The sequence below is a fragment of the Brassica napus genome, chromosome A9, assembly GCF_020379485.1.
Source record: "Brassica napus cultivar Da-Ae chromosome A9, Da-Ae, whole genome shotgun sequence".
Taxonomy (NCBI): domain Eukaryota; kingdom Viridiplantae; phylum Streptophyta; class Magnoliopsida; order Brassicales; family Brassicaceae; genus Brassica; species Brassica napus.
The window spans coordinates 26,682,248-26,705,816 of NC_063442.1; the positions used below are offsets into that span (position 1 = coordinate 26,682,248).

The 23,569-nt window shown below is 32.4% G+C and overlaps 1 protein-coding gene across 1 annotated transcript; it reads right to left on the reverse strand.

Moving 5' to 3' along the window:
- Positions 1-6,376: 6,376 nt before the first annotated feature.
- LOC106349191 (probable purine permease 4) lies at positions 6,377-8,001 on the reverse strand. The gene has a single exon (XM_013789126.3). The coding sequence runs from the start codon at positions 7,840-7,842 to the stop codon at positions 6,667-6,669; it is 1,176 nt and encodes a 391-aa protein (XP_013644580.2). The 5' UTR covers positions 7,843-8,001; the 3' UTR covers positions 6,377-6,666.
- Positions 8,002-23,569: the final 15,568 nt, after the last annotated feature.

Genomic DNA, 23,569 nt, shown 5'->3' on the forward strand with positions numbered 1-23,569 from the left:
ACCTCGTCAAGAGAAGCCTCACACGTTTAAGTGCTTATTAACCTGAGGTCCTTAAAGCTGCTATATCGGATGAAGCTGGAAACTACTCGAGCAGCTGGTGTATGTACTCGTGCTATCCTTCTTTCTTCAGCATTACGCCATCACCTCGAGACATGCAACAAAAAATACAAAAGATATATCAGTTCACAGGACAAACAATATCAGATTACAGTAATGTAACTAAACAAACTATATGAATCTTGTGTTAACTTTGCAGTGGATCTTGCGGCGTAGCCAATGAACAATCACTCTTCATTCCTTTCAATGATTTTTCATCAGCTACGCAGCTAAGATCTGCTGAACTAGTCAAGACAAGTAATGCAAGTAGCTAAACTACTCAACACAATATAGTAAGACAAAGTGAACTTGTGAAGACAAGTAATACAAGTCAATCTCTATTTCAAACAACAAGTAACTAAACATCAACCTAACGGATACTTATTATCATATCAGAGTAGTAACAAATTACAATTTACAAAACTTTCAGCTCGGTGTTGTATTTTTTTTATTGAACACGGAGGTGTCTGGTAATAACCGGACAAGCCATTGTTCGATCAACACATACATCAAGTCAACACCATAACATGCTATATCGTTTTGAGCCTACACCGGCTTTCACGATCATTACCAGTCGCCTCCTTGCTCACCTACAAAAAAAAAGACATACCAAAGACTGAATCACGTGAAGAAAAGTAATGCAAGTAAATCACAATTCCAATACAAAAGTAATACAAGTAAACAATATCAGATTACACTAATGTAACTCAGCAAACTACATTAGTCATGTCTTAACTTCGCAATTTCACAATTTCAAACAACAATTAAAGATCAAGCAAGCCGAGACAGAGGCAATTGAAACTAAACATCAAACAAAACTGATAAATGAAGAGTTTTATACTAACAATATCAGATTAAACAAAGAGAAGACATGCAGTTTACATTGAGTAATGAACCAGACTAAGACAGACTGACATGTAATAAGTTCAAGCTAATAATCAAGTAATAAAAGTTCACTTCATAGACAAAACATCATACTTAGTAGTTAACAACATCAAACAACAAATGAAAAGCTGAGAACCAGGAAGAGGGGAAAAATTGCTACACTATTCAAGACATGACAATAAGACAAAACAGTCTAGTAATCGAGTTAACATCAAAAAACAAACGACAACAAGAGGCACAACAGTCTATTTAAAGCATCTATAATCATCTTATGAACAATCACTCTTCAGAGACAGAACATGACAAAGTAAGCTAAGCGTTTTCAGCTATGTTTCAGAGTAGTCAGACTTACAACGCTTTCAGCTATTTTTTGTATCTTACTTTACTCCTTGTTCACCTTCCAAAACACACAAAAAAAGAACACAGAGACTGAACATAAGTAATTTCATTTCAAGAAACTATCAATATCAGATTACAAGCTTGACAAGACATTCTAATTGCCATCACCAAAGATACATAATGAGGTTCATACCTTCTCGGTGCAGAGAAGGAGAACCTCCAGTGGCGGATCTAATAAGAATAGAAGCTTTGGTGCTGGAGCTAAGAAGATTAGCAGCTCCAGTGGTGGATCAAAGATGAGGAGATCCAGAAGAAGAAGATAACACATCTGAAATAAGGAGTTAGAGACTTAGAGTGTTAGACCCGACAAAATATAAATCCACACCAAATCATGTTTGAACTTTCTTTACCTGTGACATGCATGCAGTCGCTGTCGCTAAAGAACCCATCGCCGAAGTTGGATCTTCATCTTCGGTGGAGAGTGGGTTCGCGGTCAGTGTCTTAAAGAAGCTCCACTCTTGGAGATAGAAGACACATGAGAGTCTAGAAGGATCATCGACCTGCAAATCGCGGGTCACCGGATCTTCATTTGTCGTCTTCGCTTTCTTTCCTCTCTCTCTTTCTCTCTCTCATTGTTTCAGGTTGCGCAGAAATGGAGTGGAGCTGTGGAGGCTAGTGTTGCGGAACATCCAAATCCCGCGGTTAACATGAGGTCCATCCCGTTTTGGCCCATCCCGCCAGAAGACCTGCCTGCGAGGCCCGCTAATCTGTGGGATTTCAAATCATCGGTCCAGTATCGCCCCGCTCCATGCCTTAACGGGCCAGGCATGCGGTCCAACCCTTCTTTGACATCTCTAGCAACATTACTTATCTTTTTATTTAACAAAAAAAAAACTTTAGACTTGAGATGTAGAAATAGCATCTACCTAACCTTTTTAATATGATATTCATTGAGAAAAATCAGTGAAATTTGTTGTAAATTTAATAATAATATATGTTCTTATTAAGTAACTCAACAGAATATCAAGATATTGTACCAAAGATTTTAGTAGTGGAGAATCACTTCATATATATATTGTGTAGTTTGAGGAGTTATGTGTGTATTCAGTGGCAGAGTTAGAAACTTTTTTGACTGGAATTATAATATATATAAATTTAATATTTAAATTAGAGATATATATTTTAATAAAATAAAATAACTTTCTTTTTACAAATTAAGGAGCATATAAATTTTTTTACGGAAATTAATAAAAGCCAGATACCAAATTTTAACTAAATATTATTAAAAAAAATAAAGAAAAATACACTAAAATTTTACTAGGGTCACCTGACTCCACATGTCTCTCTATCTGCCTCCGCTCCTGTATGTACTTGTTCATTGGTCAGTTCAACGATCATCAAAGAATATCTCTATTTTTGGTTTGATTTATCAATCCTACGATTCCATAAATTTAAAATTAGTGTTTGTAGCTTATCCTTTAACCACTCCACCACAGTATACTAAAAGAAATTAGACGCTTCTATTATACGGTTTTATGTATGTTCAACCAATATAAATCTAACAATAAGTAATGTAGAATGCGATTCCCAAAAGATTAGTATGATTGATCTTTGGAATTGCATTGAGTTTATGGAATCTTCAATTTTTATAAATGTACCTAATTTTGGTTCTTGATTAAGCACAACCATATATAGGTACCAAGTCAGTTACGAGTAATTTTGATCTAATTTGGTATGATAATAGACTTGTGAACCTATTACAGCTCAAAATTTTGATCTATAATCTTTGGAGCTTATCCCTTTGTAAACTGTAATCCCACAACCTAAAACAACGCAAAGGGCATTTTCAATGAACCTTTTTTTAATTTGAAGTATCGATTTAGTTAACTCCTCTTTAACAATCTTTTAGTTGCTTAATGCGTAATTCATTACCAACGCACTTAAGATAATCATGACCCCATTTCTTTAATCACCCCAAAAGTCCATTCCCTCTATTCTCAGCTCTTTGGAAAATATTCCATTAGGCATACGAGATAATCTTATATTATGATATAAAAACATGGTTTACTTATCTAAACATTTTAAACATCAACAAATATGGATTGACGAGCTTCACGCTTTTTCCAACGTCTATAGGCTCAATTTACGTTATACAAGTCAACTTCAATGATTAATATACCTATAACAAAACTTGAATAACTTTGTCTTTTCTGCTGATGATTTTTGTTTTGGGAAATCTTTGATTCATTTGTGATCAATCTACAGAAAGCAAGAGATTACAAAACTTCTCTATTTAACTGAATAGTCTTGCAACAAATAAAGATTAGCACATATAAAATGTGTGAATCAAGGAAGTACCAACAACTAGCTCTTAATTGCCATTTCTAGGAATTATGCTTATTCTCACACTTATAGAGTCGTTTTTTTCGGTGACTCTCTTTATCGTCTCTCTTCCTTTTATAGAGGAAATGTCTTGTGTTTATCCTGTATTTGCTCATTCACTCGAGCTACTCGACGACACAAACACTGGCCCATCCTTACCATTGATACAACTACAAAGTATGTGGTTATATAGCATATGAATTTGCTTATTATTTGTTTTATTTCGTTTTGTTAATAGTTGAACTACCAGCTGATAATACATATGATATCTAAGTCGTTTGTTTTTACTTGTTTTGTAATCATAGGGTTTGAGGCAAAATGAAGATTAATACTTGGAGCATGAGAACGACGGGCATTTATTAAACGGTTATAGTATATTCATTTATGTGAGATTAGGAGATGTTAAATGATATGTGGCATTGTAAAGTCGTATTTATATAATGGAAACATAGATAACCCTACATTGGGGTCATAACTTCGATTCAATTTGTCATTGAATCAAAAGGAACAAAATTTTGGATTTTGTGGGTCTAAAATATTCACAAGGGCTTACAATATTAGTGAAGAGTCATAACCTTATTTAAAACACAAAAGGATAATAAGAATAAAACAATCTTTTCATATGAAGTGCTCCAAGAAAAATACAAAAACTAAAGGAGCATTAGGGAGACAATGTTAGTAATCCACACCGAGTTAATGCCAAGCTGCATCATCATCAATTAAGCATGTCTCTTCTTTATTTCACCCATTCAAATGTTATTTTCTTAATCTCTCTCTCTCTCTGTAAATTAATGATGATGATCATCATTATTTTTTTTAATATGAATCTTAGAGATCGTGATCACTTCTTTTTATTTTTGGGTATGTTGTGACCCATAAACGACAACACTTTTCCTTTTTTAGGTTTTATAATTTTCTATGGGAATGGTCCTATTGGATGCAACATGTATATTGAAATTATGTTTTGTCTGATATCATCATTTATATTCATCACAGTTTCGCGCAATTGTAAATTTAACATTAGTTCCAATAGTGGAAGCGCACCTTAGACCTATTGGTTAAAGTTTAAAGGATTTTACATTCAGGTCTGGTTTTCGAATCTCAGACTATGTAATTTCTTACAGATTACAGAAAATCCAGGTTTCAAATACTCTTGAAAAAGAACGATTTATTAATGCAGACTACAAAAAAAAAAGATTTACAAGGAAGCTTCAACATGGTGCAAGTAAATCTAGTCAGCATGTAGTATTGTCGATTGTCTATGTAATCTTTTTTCATATATGTAATGTCATAATAAATCAGCGTTAAAAAAAAACATTAGTTCCAATATATATTTTTTTAAATGGACATGTATTTGTATACATTAAATACCATAAATGCTTTCATTTTTGTCAATGAACTCTTCGTACCCTCGAACAAAATGCAAACCATGCGGTAAAAGAGAGAGAAAAAGGCAAATCTTGCTAAATCAACAACTTGAGAACTGTTTCCTCTAGAAATAAATCGAAGCTAAAAGGAGGAGAAGAAAGCAAAGCATGCCATTATATCCAGGAGAGTGCTTTCTTTTATTATATCATTTCTTCATTGAGAGTGTTGTGGAAATGATATGTTTTTAATCCATTTCAGTTTTATCACACTTTCACTAGTCTTTCAATGCCGCTTTTGGGAGTGAGATTTTTGAAAAGTTTTAAAAAGAAGAGATTAATTGAAATAATGGCAGTTGATGAAAAGTAACGGTTCAGAGATTATGTGATTTAGAGTAAATAGTACGTAGTTACATAGATATTGACCGTCGACCGACATAATTATTTATCACAGTTTCGCATAATATATTTTCAGATTAGTTCCAATATAATTTTTTCTTTAAAGTAAATAAACAGGATAGGTATTTGTCCTAATAAACGAAGTACCATAAATGCTTTCGCTTTGCCAACGAACTCGTCGCAAAACCCTCAAACAAATTGCAAACATGCCGTAAAATGAGAGAAAAGGGCAAACTTGCTAACTCAACAACTCGAGAAGTTTCCTCTAGAAATAAACTGAAGCTAAAAGCATGTCCATCCAAAAATATTTTAATGTATGTTTTAATTCAAAATAATAAAAATAAAAATAAGAGAGAAAGTTGTTTTTTGCATGTCAGTTACAAAAAGAGATATTTGAGATACTCAATATATATACATGTGTGAATGACAGTTTTTTCTTAAAAAAAAATATTTTATTAAAGATCTATAGTAAAACAGTAATACTTTTTCGTTGAAACGGTTCTTATCAGTGAAAAATGCCCTAAAAGGAAGAAAAGAAAGCGAAGCATACTAGACAATGTGTTTTTTTTTTCTCTTTGTTAAAATGATTTCTTCCTGTAGAGTGTTGTGGAAAAATCATCATTATTTAGCTACGTGGACTACTTACCCTAAATCGCATAAATTGCAAACATTATCTGAAATAATACTATATTTTTTAAAAAAATTAAAGTGCTAAATTTTTTGGACTTTGATATTATTTGAAATAATGGCGATTGTTGAAAAAATCTAGTGGCTATTAGAGATTTATTTACTCGTTTCAAATCTTGATCTATTTGTAATAAAATCCGAGTAGTGAAAGTCAAATTAAGATCTTGATTTTTGCTTTGCTACTTGTTTTTTGTTCTGTCAAATGAACCTTTTATAAAATTTAATATTACTAAATGGGAATTAATAATGCGTAATTTCATACAATAGAGACTATTGACCGACATTGAAACCCACTTAAAGGATTACATAATTAGTATTCATTGATAGATAATTCATAAATATAATCAAAAGAGGAAAAAAAAACTAAAAACAAAAACAAAAAAGCAGATGCATTACCTAAAAATAAAAATAAAAGTTGAGAAGAAAAAGAAAGAACACATAAAAGATTACTTTTTAGTATTTGGCTTCCTACAAATCATAACGGCTATCTCAATCACAAATATTATCATCATCATCAAACCCTTTCATCCGCCGCCGCCACGTCATCTTTAACCTTACCCATCTCCACCTCCATCTCTCCACCGTCTTCCACCGTCTTCATACCGGAATGTCCCTTCTCCTCCTCCTCCTTCTCATTCTTCTCATCCTTCTTCATCTTCACGTAAATCCCATATACATAAGACGAGAATCCCCAAATACATAGCACCGTCGACACAATCTTCACGCCGCCGAACGCATCGCCGTACACCACCACACCTCCAATCACATTCATAGCTAGTAACGCCGTCATGCAGATACCTCCGGTGATACCAGACGTCAAATAAACCATCCCTGACGTGGCGGCGAAACAGAGCTGCCATGTCACCACATTTGCAAAAATCGCAACCGTCCAGTAAACCGTCGGTCCTTTAGTGAAAACTTGGTTCGCTTCCTTAACCATTTCTTTAAACCCGCCGTCGAAAGCCATACCGATTGTGGCGAAAACCGTGGCAGAAAATTCCATAACCAGTTGCATCTCCATGACCATCGCGAAGCAATAAACGGACCTGTAGACCCTCTCCGTCACGGGCAGGTAGAGCGCGAAGAGTAAACCGGCCCCGATCGTGGATAAAAACCCGATGAAATATTTGGTTTTAGTTAAACCGGCCGGTTTATCTTGGCTCGAACCGAGAGCTAATAAAACAGAGCTTAACGTTAAGAGAACAACGCAGTTGAGATTTGAGAAAGTGACTTTCTGTTTCACTATGATCACGGACAAGATCAGAGTGAATATGAGTTGTGTCGAGAGGAGAAGTGATGATGTGGACACTGGGAGGTACGAGGTACCCCATGAGAAGAGGAAGTTGTTGAAACCGAGGATGAGTCCGATTACGACGGAGAAGAGGAGATGGCGGTGTGTGAAGCGCGTGAAGGGACGGCGCTTAGTTGTTTTGAAGACGAAGTGAGGGAAGTAGATAAGCCCGAGGAGGAGTGGGAATCCGGCGGATTGGACCCACGTGGAGACCCACCGGCTCGAGCCACCGTGGACGAAGTAGTATTTCGCGAGGAGGCTCGAGGCAATGGAGCCGACGAAGAGGCAGCCATAAGTGGTGATGAGGAGGCCGAGGGATCGCTTGACCGGTGCTTTGACCAGGTTTTGTTGTTCTTCTCCTTCTTCTTGTTGATCTGCGTTTACTCGACCATCACTCATTTTTGTCTCTTTGTTTTTGATAAATTTTATGATCTCTATTTTTTATTTGATTTGTAGATGTTATTTCAAATGAGAAGAGAAAGAAGATGAAGATGAAGAGTTGAAAAGGTGAAGACGTTTTGGTAGAGGAATGGTTTCGATATGTAACCACATACACACTCACTCGGATATATATACCAATATGTTAATTTTGAATTAAGGATATCACTGCATCTATTCTATTTTATTAAAACAAAGTACAAAACAATATTGCCTACTTTAAAGTGATTTTTACTGATTTTTATTTCTTTTTAAATGATTTCTAACAACTTCATTTATTTTCTTTTTAAAACAATTCAACATCATTTATTATAAAAGTACAAAACCTAACTTATATATTTTTAATTGTTATATCTTTTACATTTTTCACTATTTTAACTACTTCATTAATAATATAACAGAATCATTTATTTTACATGTTAACAATAATAATTTGACATGTTTAAATGAAATTATTCTATTTATGACAAGAATTCAAAAGGGTTAACAAAGATTTTTGTTTGTTTACATAATCAGTTAGTTAATTACTCGTTCAAGTACAAGTTATATTTTTGGGTATTGTGTTTTTGGGGTTTTCGAATCAGGCTCCATTTGGGAATTATAAAAATTTTGGTGGATTTCGAGTCGGATCCTTCCAAGTCCGAGTGGATTTGGTTTTGATATATAAAAACCTAAAAATATTCAAATAACTAACGTATCTGAAACAAATTCGGATATTTGTACCAAAAGTAACAAATTCGGTTCCTTTATTTTGAATCCAAACTAAAAATAACCTAAAAGTAAACAAATAATCAAAAGTAACCATATTACTTGATTTGATTCGAGTTCGATTCAATATAGAAATCTAAAATATCCAATACATATACAATTAATTATATGGTGACAAATGTTAAATATAACACTAATCATAAAAACAAAATATTTTTTTTTTAAAAGTAAAAATTAATATCCGTGCAGATGCGAAGATTAATCTATATAGTATTCAATTTATATTGTCAGTCAACTAAATTATTTCAGTTAATTAAAGTGATGTATTGGCAATTGGGGCGTTACTATCAAACTATGTTAAAATACGGCTTTCAAGGTTTAGGCCTAAAGAGTAGTCCACAAAATTATCGAAGTTTTTTATTAGTGTTGTCCATATGACATACCTTTGTAATTCTTATGTTCCAAGAAAAATACGATTTTATATTACAGTTATTTTTGTGTAAAAACTAGTATGGGCAGATAGAGAGAATCCAATTAATCGAACTGGACGCAGTCTCATAAAAGCGGTATGGGTTGTGTTTGGATCAACCGAGTAGAGCTTTAGATTTTGTATCATGGATGTTCGGGTCGGTATGTATATATCTGAAACCCGATCGAATATATTCACAGCCCGAGTTCATATTTCTTCAAATCTTAGGTGGGGGTATTGGATTTAGAAATTTGATAGAATTAGAAGGAATTTAAGTTTCCATTAAATTCCACTGTTATTCAATTATTGATTTCATCAATTCTTTTAAATTCTTGTGTTATTGGATTAAGCATTTGTAATCATTCTTTTAATTACTTTAAATTCTATTGTTATTCAATATTTGAGAGATTTTGTAGTAATGTCATTTGATAAGAATTTAATGGAAAATGTCCTATAGAAATGTAAAGAAACAATTCTTTGCCTATATGGAGAGATTTGCTATGAGCGTAGAAAAACACAACCTATCATTTCTCCCTCTACATTTTACAAACTCACGTAATAACAAAAGAAAAATAACATAATCCCTACAAAATAGCATTTATCATAAAATCTCAACAAAATAGTACGTAGCATTTTTAAAAACGTTTTTTTTAATTAGATCTATCTCTCATATAAATCCCTATAAAATAGTTCTTATATATTTCTAAAGAAACAAAACCTAGATCACTTCTCCTATATATATAGAGCACTGCATATCTATTCACAAAGCAAAAATTCCATCTAAAAAAAAAATATTTTTCCCAAACGTTAAAGTACTAGTTCATGGCATATACTAGTTTTTTTATCATTAGTTCATGGCGTTTTTTCCAATAGTCTCCATTTATTATTTCATAAATCTTTGTATATCATGAGTTTTTATTTCTGTATTTATATGTTTAATCATTTACGTGTGTATATATCATATAATCTACTTTTATAAAATAAATATTTGCACGTATGTATGTGAAAGAACTAATAAAAGTATATTGTTACAACCAATAAACTAATGTAGTGCTAATTATTATTTTTCTTTCAGTTTTAAGATTAATAAATAATTTCGTGAACTTTTTAAATTAGAGGAATATACTTTAGAGGAATTTCATAGAATTTAGAGGAATTAGTATTCTATCAAATTAATGTATATTCCTTTAAAATCCATCATAAAAAGAATTGGATAAATGCATTAAAATCTCATTAAATCTTTTAAAATACTGCAAAAGTTCTTACTTAAGAATTCTTTCAAATTCAATTACATTCCTTGATTCAATACCACCCCCTTAGAATTTCCTTTTCATAACTCAATCAAGCACCAAATCTTAAAAAAATAGTGATATTTTCTCCACATATATTATTATAAACTTTATTTTCATATATTCACTCCAATTTCATTTTTCCCTCAACGATTTAAAAACCTGAAACCCTAAATTTAGAATTTTGTGTAACTTTTTTGATTCTTCCAAACGGAAACATTCGCTTCCATTCACGTCTTGTTAAAGAGACTTCAAGGATCATTTACAAGTATTCATAATTATTATTTGTATTTAATATATACACAAGATCATGAAAATCAATCTTTTTTCAGTTTTGATTTACCGGCTTCAATTTGGTAAACAATGATTTTGAACTTTCTCGCATATGTTTTTTGTTGTTAGCACAAAGTCTGCAAGTTTATTTTGAAATTTGCATATGATTTGTTGTTACCTTATTAGTCTCATTTCCTGAATCGTTTTCCTATTAGTGTATGATTTGTTGTTAGCTCAATATTCTCTTTACTCAAACTTCTTCTTCTTAATTTTGTGTCAGCACAATGTTTTGTATTTTGTTATCGTTAAGTGCTATGAATATATGTGATTTGTTTTTGCGTTAAAATTGTTATCTTTACCTATGAGTTTTATTCTTCTTTGTTGTTAGCATAATATTTTTATATATGATTTATCATCAAAAATTATGATTGGTTTTAAGAAGTTTTCTCCAGCCAAACCCTTCTTTTACCTTAATGATTTCAGTCATCGACAAAGTCATAAAGTTACTCATCCCTTATATATTAAAATAGGAACATTATTAAGAATAAACCTTGTCTTTATGTGTGATTTACAAGAGTGCCATTTACACATGGCAGTTCTACAATCACTCTCAGCCCTTTTATCTAATAAGGATTAGTTTACTAGATTAATTACATGAATTACCATTGATCATATTAATTAGTTTCGAATATATTGTATACTATTGTATGTTACGAATCATTTATGGTATATTCATATATTTGCTAATAAATTACGTTTTATAATATAACAATTATTTTCTTCAAATTTTAAATATATTTGCATTATAAATTCCAAATATACTAAGTTATGTATATACAATTTTCATATTAAGAATAATATATGTCATCAAAAAGATAGTCAAGCAACTTTTAAATGTTCGCAAAGTATACATTTTTATTATGTCCATGTATTTATGATTTTGATTATAGTTTTAATTTTATCAATACCCATGTTGTATATAATCAACATTTCAAATAGTTTTTAAATTACAATAGTTTTATATGGGTACATGTTAGATAATATTTTATATGAATATATGAATAAGAAATCAATAATGAATGGAAACTAATATTAAAAAAAACATTTTTAAACATTTTTAATAATCAATATTTCAAATATTCCATAAAAAAAATCACTTTCAACATGGATGATTGGAAAGTGAATATTTGAAATTGTAATCACTAATTCTAATCACACATTTAACAAAGGCAATGCGCCAATCATAATATTAGATAATCTTTTTTTTTAATGGTTTTGGCAATGTTTTTTTCTATATGTTTTAAGAAATTGTTTATCTTTTCTATTATTAGTAACAAAAGACAAACTGATCTAAATTTGCTCTATTCATTACTCAAACAATTATACTACTTAGTAAGTGTATAGCTAAAGTTTGCGTGTGCAAGTATTGTTTGCTCTCTATTATAAAGTTCATTGATGTAAAATCGAGACTAATCTCCAATTTCATTCAAAAAAGAAATCCATATAGATGCTCAGTCAATCTCTTAATTTAAGCACCTTGACTTTGTAATTAGGAAATCATCATAAATGGTGATAGATAAATTATGAGTCAATTTAAAAATTTGAAATGATTAAGTTTATGGTCAAATATCATGATTAATATATTGTTTCATAATTTTTTTTCCTTGCATATAATACTTTCCAAAAATTGAAATAAATGCGTTTAAACATCATATTTTGTGACTATATATATCATACTAAGCTAAGAGCTTAGGCATCACATGAACAATGTGTGTTAAACCACTTAGTTAAAGAGCTCGATATATTACCATTAGTTTAATTATTTACTTTTAACATGGATAGCTCACTTCATTTGAAAGTCAATATTCAAAATTTTAATCTATTTACTCCATGCAAAGGGTTTCAAATTGTCATTTCATAATTTATTTTATATTAATATTTGCTTATTCTTATTGATTTACTAGCATGATAAAATATTTCAATTAAATAAAACAAATATACAAGTTATAAAAAAAACAGAATTTATATTGACATACTAAATTTCGTTTAAACCCATATTTTATAACATGTAATATTTCTTTCTATAACTTTAATATCAACATATTCAAAGTGATTATATTTTTAAATCTATTCACCCTGCGCAAGGCGCATGTTATCACCTAGTCTTATATATTAAAATAGAAGTCACAACCTTAATTTATGTGTGATTTTTTTTTTAAATGGACCTAATGGATCTATTTTTAGAAAGTCATGTTACATTTAATCTCTAATCTTATCATTTAAATTTTGGGTCTACTAGAATTGTTTATTGGACTATAAATAATTAGATTTAAACAATAGATAGATCCATTGGATTTATAGATAGTATAAATTAAATAGATATAGTTTAATGTTGTAATATTATACCTCCATATGTTAAATATTTAAATATTTGTAGATGTTAACTTTTAAAATTATAAATATTTTTTTTAAATAACAAAAATTATATTATCTAACAATGATTAATCTTTACTACCTTAAACAAATGAAAACAAATTTTAAACTATATAGTTTATTTTAAAAATTAAACAAAAACTAAATGTTTAATTACTTACTCGATAATATAAATCTATGAAGCAAAAAGTTTAATTTTTTAAAATTTTCTAAATTTGTGAAATGTTACAATATCTTTGAATATGACAATAAAACAATATTTTACTAATCTTTATATATATAGTAACGATTTTAATAATGAAATAAAATTTAAAAATTAATATATAGAAAAAGATACAAATACATGTGAAAGTTTGAAACAATCTATTCAATGAAAAACATACCGTAAACTTATTATGTTCTAAAAATTGATAGACATATATATATATATTATAATATAATCCAATTTAGAATTGAAAACAAAATATTTATATAAAAATAAATGAAAATAAAAACCCGCGCAAGATCTAGTTCAAGTTAATTGAGCTTATTTAAAGTAGAAATGAATGTCTCGGTTTACTTAATAAGGTTTAGAACCGAAATTGAAAATTTTCTTGGTACAGCTAGCGTTCACATGATTTACTAAATCCAAACCATGAGTAAACCCTAACCAAACCGAACCAAACTTTATAATATCCGAATGGTATTATTAACAATTGTGCTCCCAAAAATCCAAATCCAAATTGACTCAGAAACAATCGGAGTAGAGAAATGAATACTCAGGCCTAGTAAAAATATAAGCTCATTTCATTTACTTGTGTCAGTGTGTAAATAATCTTCTCTATTAAAAGAGAAGTACCATTTTTATCTACTACAAAATAGTCATGCTAGAAGTCTAGGTCCATATATTCAAATAATGTTTTTATTGTTTACATTAGTTTATTTAATGTATAACAATTCTAAATAATTATAAGGATATTAATAACAAATTCATTTTAACTATAAATTTAAATTTTAGCTTTAGGCATAACAAAATCTGCTAAGAAAAAATCTAACAAAATCTTCTTAAAATTTAAATATTCTTTTCATTAATGCACTGATTAATTTCGCAATTAGTAGTATAATATTATTATAAATTAATTTTACTTAAATTTTTATTATAAACAAAATAATGATTTTTTTTGCTAATTTTATAAATTTTATAAGTATATTCTACATTATATTAAAATAGAAGTAATTAATGAATTACATATTAAAATTATGTTTTCTTTGCAAACATATTAAAATTATGTTGAATTGGTAAACCATTATATTTTGAAAAAAATACTTTCATTAATATAAATAAATAAAATATCATTCACCGTTTAAAGTGACTAAAATATCATTCACCTTTTAAAATGATTAATATTCATAAATTATATAATAAGTTTCACAAAAAATAAAATTGTCAACATATGTTAAATTTTAATATTTAGAACTATATATCATCTATTTAGATATTTTTTAAATGACAGCAATATATTATCATAAATTATTATATACAAAATAATATAAAATTTTATATTTATAAATAAAATGTTAGCCGCACAGGTGTGCGGTTTAAAATCTAGTCTTATGTATTAAAGCTAGAGTATGAAGATCTGGAGGAGTTGACAAAAAAAAAAAGAAGATCTGGAGGAAAATCCTTATTTTGAAAATCCAAATAAATTGAAAAGGCTCAAATCTAAAAGAATATATTCTAAATTCGAGAATAGATATATACTTCCATATACAAATATTTTATTTACCAAAAATTTGCCTTGTAACCAAACATATATGCAATACACAAGTCGGTTTTTTGGCATTTATAAAACCTAATGGAAACTTTTGTATAAAAAAGTATATCATTTAGAAGTAAATACACGTCACTTGAGTCAAAAACATATAAACATGGAGAATTTTCATGTTTACCACTTTACTGATACTATTATTCATGTTTACCATCTCTAAAGAGATATTTTCAAAAATAAATTATTTATTAAGAGACAAAGAACTCTTATACCCTTATTCTGTATATAATAAATAATTATTTAAATAAATAAAATAAAAATTATTATGTTTTCAAATTATATTTTTCAAACTCGAACTTTTTTATAATTTTTTTTTCAATCTTTTTTTTTTTGATTCGTTTTGAAACTATTTTTTAAAATTTATTTATATATTTATTAGAACTCTAAACTCCACATTCCAAAACAATTATCATATCCCTCAACTCTAAACCTTAAGTCTAGATTACTTAACCTTAGAGTTATAAATGCTTTTTTTCCTTTTTAACAGTGAGGTAAAAGTGATTAAGGTAAACATGAAAAATGATATTATGAATTTGATATTTTTGGCAATTTCCCATAAACATGTCTTAACATTATTTTTTCATTCATAAGATTTTCGGTTAACAAATTTAATCTTGTTTTTTCACACCAAAAGGCTATTTTTACAACAAATTTAATCTTGTTAAAAAACAATTTCTATTAATAAAATTATATATAGATATATATGTTTTAGTAAATAGAAAATTATCATGCAACATCTTATGTAATTTTAATTTTAAGAATTGTTGTAAATCTTGTTAAAAAACAATTTCTATTAATATATATATATAATTTAGTAAATAGAAAATAATCATGTAACATTCTTATGTAATTTTAATTTTAAGAATAAATTTGCAGAACTATTTATATTTTTTTTGTTTCTGTAAACATCTATTAATTTTTAAACCAAAACCTAAAATTCTAAAAGTATGAATTAATATGCATTTTGTTTTCTATTTTTAGTCAAATTTGGCCAAACAAATAAAAAATATTCTTTTAATTTTGAAATAAAATAAAATTAAACAATAAATTTAAGTTCATACTTTAAAATATAAATAGTCAACATGTATCGAATTTAATATCTTTATTAATATATTCCTTAATTATCTGGTCATAGGTTTTCTAAACAAAACATTTTCTTTAAAACTAAATCAAACAATATTTTATTTCTAAAAGCACATTAGTACTCATACAAAATTCATAAGAATAAAATTAGAAGTTACTAAATGAAAATTCTCGAAAATGTTGAAAAGTTAACTATAAAATATTAAAAAAAAGATGTGAAACAGTTCAGTTCATCTAAGGTTCTGAATGGAAAATAGATTAAGCTTTGTAAATCTAGCGGATCAAAAAAACAAGAATATATTAAATGGATCAATGGAACACAAACAGTATAAATATTTAAATTATTATATTTAATTAAAATTGTCTTTTACTTTTATAGGTTCATGGACGATTCGGAGGAATATGGTGATTTTGGTGTCTTTTGGAGCTTTTTGAATGAAGAGCTGCACAGACGTAACATATGTTTAGCTATGGATGGAGACCTTTCCAACGTTAGATTGAGCCCATATTTCAACAGAAGATGGAGCTTTAAGTTAGCTTTCCAATGCCGCTGGTTTGAGGTCAATCAGAATCATGTAACAGACGTTATGTCCATTTTACTAAAGAGTGGTCAGTCTGCCTCGCAAGACGAAGCTATCTAGGAGATGAAATACTGTCGATCGACGGTGCACCCTTGGTGTCAACCGACAGTGATGCCAGAACGCAGGCCGAGGAGCATATTTCAAGACCGACTGAAGCCCAGAAGCCACACAAAGTTACCAAAATATCCATGGACGACCATAAATCCTATTTATGTATTTCTAAGCCATTGTTGACAACTACAAGCTTTCTATTATCCTATTCTATTGTTTTCTCTTAGATTTGGAGAGAATACCAATTATCCTTCAGAGATTGATTGGAACTCCATTGGTTTTATCATTTATTTTTTTATCTATTATATTATTCAGACTATGATTTGTGTTATTGCTTTTATGTCTGAATAATCATCTTGTTAAGCTTAAGAATTTCATGAGCTTAACGTCAAGCTGATAATCAATTAGGATTTCTAGAACATCTATAGATCTCTACACCAGGGTGATTTGTAATACAAGGATCTGGAGTATTTAGAAAGCACGACAGTGTGACTGATTGCTTGAACCTAGAATCATATGACAATTGAGATGCACAGAAGTGCAGTCAATTAACAGAACCCAAACTCTGCTGGATTAGATACCTAGGCGCATATGATAGTTGGTCTACGAATCTTGTTAAACACAATCGATTAGGTTGTTAATGCTTGTCTGAGGAAGCATCGATCGACACTCAGGCCATAACATGTGAGAGATGGATTACTTACTTATTAAAATCGAGTTCTAGAATTGAATCTATAAATCATCAGCATCCTTGAATTGTAGTTTTGAATCTCTTGATTGATAAATCCCTAGGTCTAGCTATTTATCCTTATTGTTTACAAACTTAACAATCGAACAACTACCTTGTTTACCTTGCTTTCATATAATCTACTGTTTTAATATTGATTGCCTAGCTTAATCTTAATATCTATAGTCTATTGTGTGCCCATGCTCTCTGTGGATTCGATGCCTAAATACTATAACTGATCTTCTTATTTGAAAGAGTAATTTTGAGTGATATCAAATTTGCCGCCGCTGCCGTGAAGTAAGGATTCGCCATTAGACTTGATTAATAGGTTTAGTCTAGGTTTTATTTACTGTCATAGTTACTTACATAAAAAAAATTATTGTCTTTCAGGTACATGCCTATCAGTACCAGAAGCAACAAGGAGGAATTACTTTTCTTCTCAGACCAAGCACGTTTGGAACGCTCGATCCACAAAGAGAAACACAGATCATCGAGCGACACCACCTCTACTACGTCGATCAATACTTGTGACAGAGCGGCAATCGACAATTAAACTTGAACATCGATCGATACCAATCTGCAAGCAGACATGGTCGCGACACCTGTGCTACAGAGAGATGAGAATGGAGACATGCATGACCCTGAAGGTCATCTGTGTAATGCAGCAGGTCATAAAATAGATGGACAAGGGACTGCAATCCTTGAGCCTTCTGCTGCCACCGAGGATGCTAAAGTTCCTCATTAGAAAACGCTAGCAGATTTGATCAGGCCTAGTCAGTTCTATACCAACAGGTCTACGATTCAACCTCTAGAAATTCTGGGATCTCAAATACACCCCGCACACTTTTCTCATGTGGGTCAGCACCCTTATTGTGGTCTTCCTCATGAAAATCCTCTGAACCATATTGAGACACTAGAAGATTTTGTGTCTGGCATCCATGAGAATGAGGCAACCAAAGACTACATTATCTGCAAGCTGTTCAAATTATTTCTCTCTCTGGAAATGCTAAAAATTGGCTGCGACGCCTACCACCAGGATCCCTTACTACATGAAATGATGTAAAGACTGTATTTATTACTAAAATTTTAGATGATGCAAAAGTTGAAGAGATGAGAGATAAAATTTGGACATTCTTTCAGGGACCTACAAAAGCTTTCACAAGATCTTGGGAGAGGCTTAGGAGATACAAAAGAGATTGTCCAAATCAAGGTTTTATGGAGATTCAGCTGTTGAAGAAGTTTTGCAAGGGTATTGATGTGCGATATCATATGGTGCTCGATACTGCAAGCGAAGGAAACTTCGAGACAAGGACCCCAGAGGAAGTTAGGAGACTGATTGAGAACTTGATATCTAGCAACAGCTCCAAAAATCTGGATATGCACAGGATAAATCAGCCGCAATGGATAGTGACAAGATTATTGAGGCTGAGATTGGTTCTGTACATGAAGTTTCATTGGTGGAACAAGATGTAGAAAAGGATGAGAATCATGACCATATTCAGATGATGGAAGAGATCATAAGAATTCAGCAGAAGACGAGTACATACTTAAATATGAGGTTGGATGTTCTCTTCAAAGGGCTAAATAGAAAATTTGAAACTTTGGATGGCCATGTCAGGATGTTAGATGCCCATGTTTCTCAGACTGCAAAAGCTGTGAAGAAGCAAGAAGCTTTGGTCAAAGAGAAACTGTGGAAAGTGAGAGGCACCAGGTTGATGTCATCTCAGATAATTACATTGGGGAAGTGCTCGAGCAGGAGAAGCTGAAAGAAGATGCTTTTCTAGTCGAAAGCTCCATGTCCATAGGCAGCTCGTACTGGTGTCGATCGACGCCAACAACTGAGCACCAATGGACACCAACTACTAAGCACCGATCGACTTTATCAGCTGAGCACCAATCAACATCATCAGCCGAGCATCGATCGACACCACTTTTGGGATCAGACAAAACTGTTCGAATTCAGAACCATTCAAACTTTGCTGCATGACACCCTCATCCTCCCATCCTGTACTGTGCTAAAAGGGACAACATTGATCGACAACAATACAATGAAATCGATCGACAACGACATGGGAAGACCGAACGACAACAGCAGCCGAGCAGCGATAAATGCCCACCTTTGACATATCGAGTGCGTTTACCAAGCTTTGATTTAGACCGCTTGAATGCAACTCGAAACCAATCTCAGACGTCAGTTTGTTTAAAGACACCAGAAAAGACCAGTCAGAAACCTGCAGATGCACCAAAGCAAGAGCAATCGATCGTAGCTGAAACCTCTTTCATTGAAAGTATCATTCGACGACATAAACCAGATGTCGATCGATGTTGGGTCAAAAACGGACACGACGAAGTTAACATCCAAATATCCGTAAAAATCAGCATGAATGCTTTTAAGAAAAGTAATCTTCGTAAAGAAATCTTTACGAAGAACTTAGCGGTGAAATCTTGCACTAATCTTGGTTTATTCATCGAAACTAAACACCCATAAGCCAAGAACACGTTCATAAAACGTCAAGAAAGGATCCAAACAAGGTCACCACGTAACGACCAGACCGCGAACGAGCCGGCCGCTACGTAGCGACCGACCAAGCCACTCGTAGCGACCAACCAAACCTTTCGTTCGGTCGCTTTGTAGCGGCTGATCCAGAGCGGATCAGGTCGCTACGTAGCGACCGAACTGTCTCGGACATCGATCAACGGGTACGACCCAAATCCATGCATTCTCGTATGTTCCTCAATGCTAGCTCCCATGTACCGCAGCCATATCATTTCTCATATCATTATGATCAAAGTTACAGTTGAAACTTTACGATAAAACCGCGAAAACTTGTTTTTGTTGAAAATAAAATCGTAAAAAATGTTTCATGTCGAAAGATGGCCCAACGAGGTCTAAAACGTGACTACAAGCCCACTTATGATTCTTTAAGAATGAGCTCGTAGATATTATGGCGGTTTATGTTTTTATGTTATAAAAACAAATATAAAGATAAGTCTCCGCAGAAAAGATTTTAAGTTTCCGCGGATAAACATGAAGATCGGAAAAAATGGAATCTCTCCATTTTTCGCTTAAGACGGCTTAAAGGCAGGAAGGGAAAAGCTAAAACCGACCTTGGAGGAGTATATAAGGAGTCCTAGGCGAGAGGCACAAGGAGATAACTTTTTTTCAGAGCAAACTTAGCACTTAGAGCAATTTTAGGCAACTTTCCGTTTTTGTTATTCGAGCTGTGACTCAATAAGATTTTGCAGTCTTAGGGTTTTAGAACTAGGAATCTCGCCGACAGTTCTCGTAGCTCAGACTCTTACCTTGTTGTAACACTCAAACGTGAATTCGAAATAAGATCTATTTTGCTCTCTTTTCGATTTTTTATTTTTCTCGTCTTTTTTTGGTGTTCTGATTGCTTGGTGTGTGGTTTAGTAGATATCCGGGACCTCTGGGAAATTAGGGTTTTCTAACTTTCCTTATTTAAACGGAAATCAACAGTGTGAATTTCGGTTCCCACAATCGACACCAAACAGACACACACGAACCTGCCATTGAGAAGCATTCAACGAAAGAAGAAATTCCAGTTGAGAAGAGAGTGATATCTAGGAAACCCTATATCCCCAAACACCTTAGGAGAGAAGTTAATAAAGTGGAATTTGAAGGATTGCACAAGAGGGTGAAGAGGGTTCCTAAGGATATGTCTTTCGAGGATGCATATTATAAGTATAGACTTGGTAATTTCTTCAGACAGAGCAGAGAGACTGATAAAGACATTGGACTCCTATTCAACAAGGTCAGCTGTAAACCCAAGAGGACAGTGAAGAAGGAACAAGATCCTGGAAAGTTCATGATTCCATTCACTATACATAGCCACAGTTTACCAAATGCCCTCTGCGATACTGGATCTGCAGTCAGCATCATGGCCATAGACACTGCTGAGCTATTAGGACTAAAGATGGAACCTTCTAAAGATAGTTTCACTTTCGTGGATAACTCCCAAGCAAACTCCACATGCATGATCAAAAATGTTAAGGTGGAGATAGGGGAATGCATTATCCCTGTGGACTTTCATGTTGTGGATATCAAATCAGGCAAGATATCTCCACTTCTTTTTGGAAGAGCTTTCATGGCTACAATGGGAGCAGTTTGTGATCTTAAGAGAAATAAGATGTGTCTGACTAATGTTGATGAAAATGTCTTCTATGATCCCATGGAAAATAAAAAAAGTGAGGAGCTTATTTCATGCATAGAGATGTTTGAAGATCCAGGACCTACAGCTGATTCAAATCGCGAGCCTGCAATACTAGATCAGCGTCGGTCGACATTAGAATTGCAGCATCGGTCGACTTTCAGTCCTCATAATCGTTCGACAATCAGCCTTCAGCATCGGACGACTCTCAGTGCTTAGAATCGATCGACATGAAGCCTTCAACATCGGTCGACACCCTCCAAATTTCAAAACAACCCAAAACTGAAAAGTCTAAGTCTGGGGGAAGGACCAGGAATATGAAGAAGAAAAAAAAGAATTTAGATGCAGATTTCCTGTCACTAGTCCCTTTGCAATGTCAAGAGAGAAGTCTTCAGTATAGAGTGTGCTGCAGAGGAGGTCCAAAACCTTTTACCAAGGTTACAGTGTTATGTGATCCAGAGCTGAGAAAAAAAAGAGATGTTTCTGCAAGAGCTTTTCTCAACTGCATCAACAAAATGAAGAAGAGAGACACTGAGACTTGTTTTGGAGCAAGTACACATCCTCATCTGAACTGAATAAGATCTCCAAAAGTCAAGCTAAATGACTATAACAAAGCGCTGAGTGGGAGGCAACCCACCACTAGGTAATTTCATTTAGTTTAGTTTAGATTGTTATTGATTTTCGTTTTATACTTATTGCAGATAAAAAAATATAAACAGTAACGACGACATTGCGAGCGCTACTGTAGCAAGAACATCGATCGACATTGTAGCAGCACCATTGGCCGGCACTGTAGCAAAAAATTGAGAGTTAATGTAGCTGAGATATTGTACCAGGACTACTGTAGCAGGTCCCTGTTCATCGAAAAAAACAATTTGAATTGGTTTTATTAGTTATCTATTACTGACTATTAGTGTTTTATTTATGTTAGGTAAAAAGAAAAGATCCAAGGAAGACGAGTGCTGCACCAGCATCGACCGATACTTGATCACTGTCGCTCGACACAACATCAGAAGTATCGATCGCCACTTAGCTGTGTGGATCGACACTAACATCAATGGGAGGTATACTCGCGAAACCTTGTTCAATTTAGTGTTTATGGTTTATTTTCCCATTAATCTTAGACTGTAACACTAGTGACAGTGTTGTTTAAGTATGGGGGAGGTTCTACTAATATTGTGTTTTAGTTAGCTATTTAGAAAGAAAGAAAAAAGATCCGAGTAGACGATTGCCCAGCATATCGACCGATGAGAGCATGTCGATATCGATGGTATACACTGCAGCGACCGATGGTATCTCCTTTCCATTGATCGACACTTAATCTGGTCAGGTATATTATTTTCCTTGTTAAATTGGGTACTTATGTTTATGTTCTCACCAAACTTCGACTGGATATACACTAGGGCCAGTGTAATTTAAGTATGGGGAAGTTTACTGATATATAGTTATTGTGAGTTATCAAATGTTTTTTAAAAGAAGTTTTTATCGAGTCAAGAAGGGGATTATGATCAAACACAATTTGATTACTACTCTAATCACTTTCTAGCACCATCTAGATTTACTGATTGCAGGATGTATTAGATAGAAACACCGTAGTGTATCACGTAATGCTAACATCCAAACCTGCTAAGAATGTCTGGAGAAACCAAAGCAGACTTCCAACCTAAATCTACTCTACTTGCTTATTTTGGAGATTGGTATACATTAGATCGAAGTCCTCCTGTAAGTCTGGAGAGTAAAAGTCTGTGTGTTTCTGGTTCCCTTTTCTCTCTCTCTCTCTCTCTCTCTCTCTCTCTCTCTCTCTCTCTCTCTCTCTCTCTCTCTCTCTCTCTCCGGCATCTTAAGATATAAAAGATTGAAATGATTTCCTGGAAGAGGTAGAGAGGTGGGAGTTTCTCCAGTGACCCCAGAAGGGAATGATCACACATTATGGAAACGACGGGTAGGAGTGTATCCTGTGACCCCGGTATTCGCTACACTTTGTCAAATAGAGCTACAAAACTAGACAAGTCAATAAGACAAACAAGATAGACTGCAAGACGAAGCTTTCGAGGGGATGAAAGACTGTCGATTGACGGTGCACCCCTGGTATCG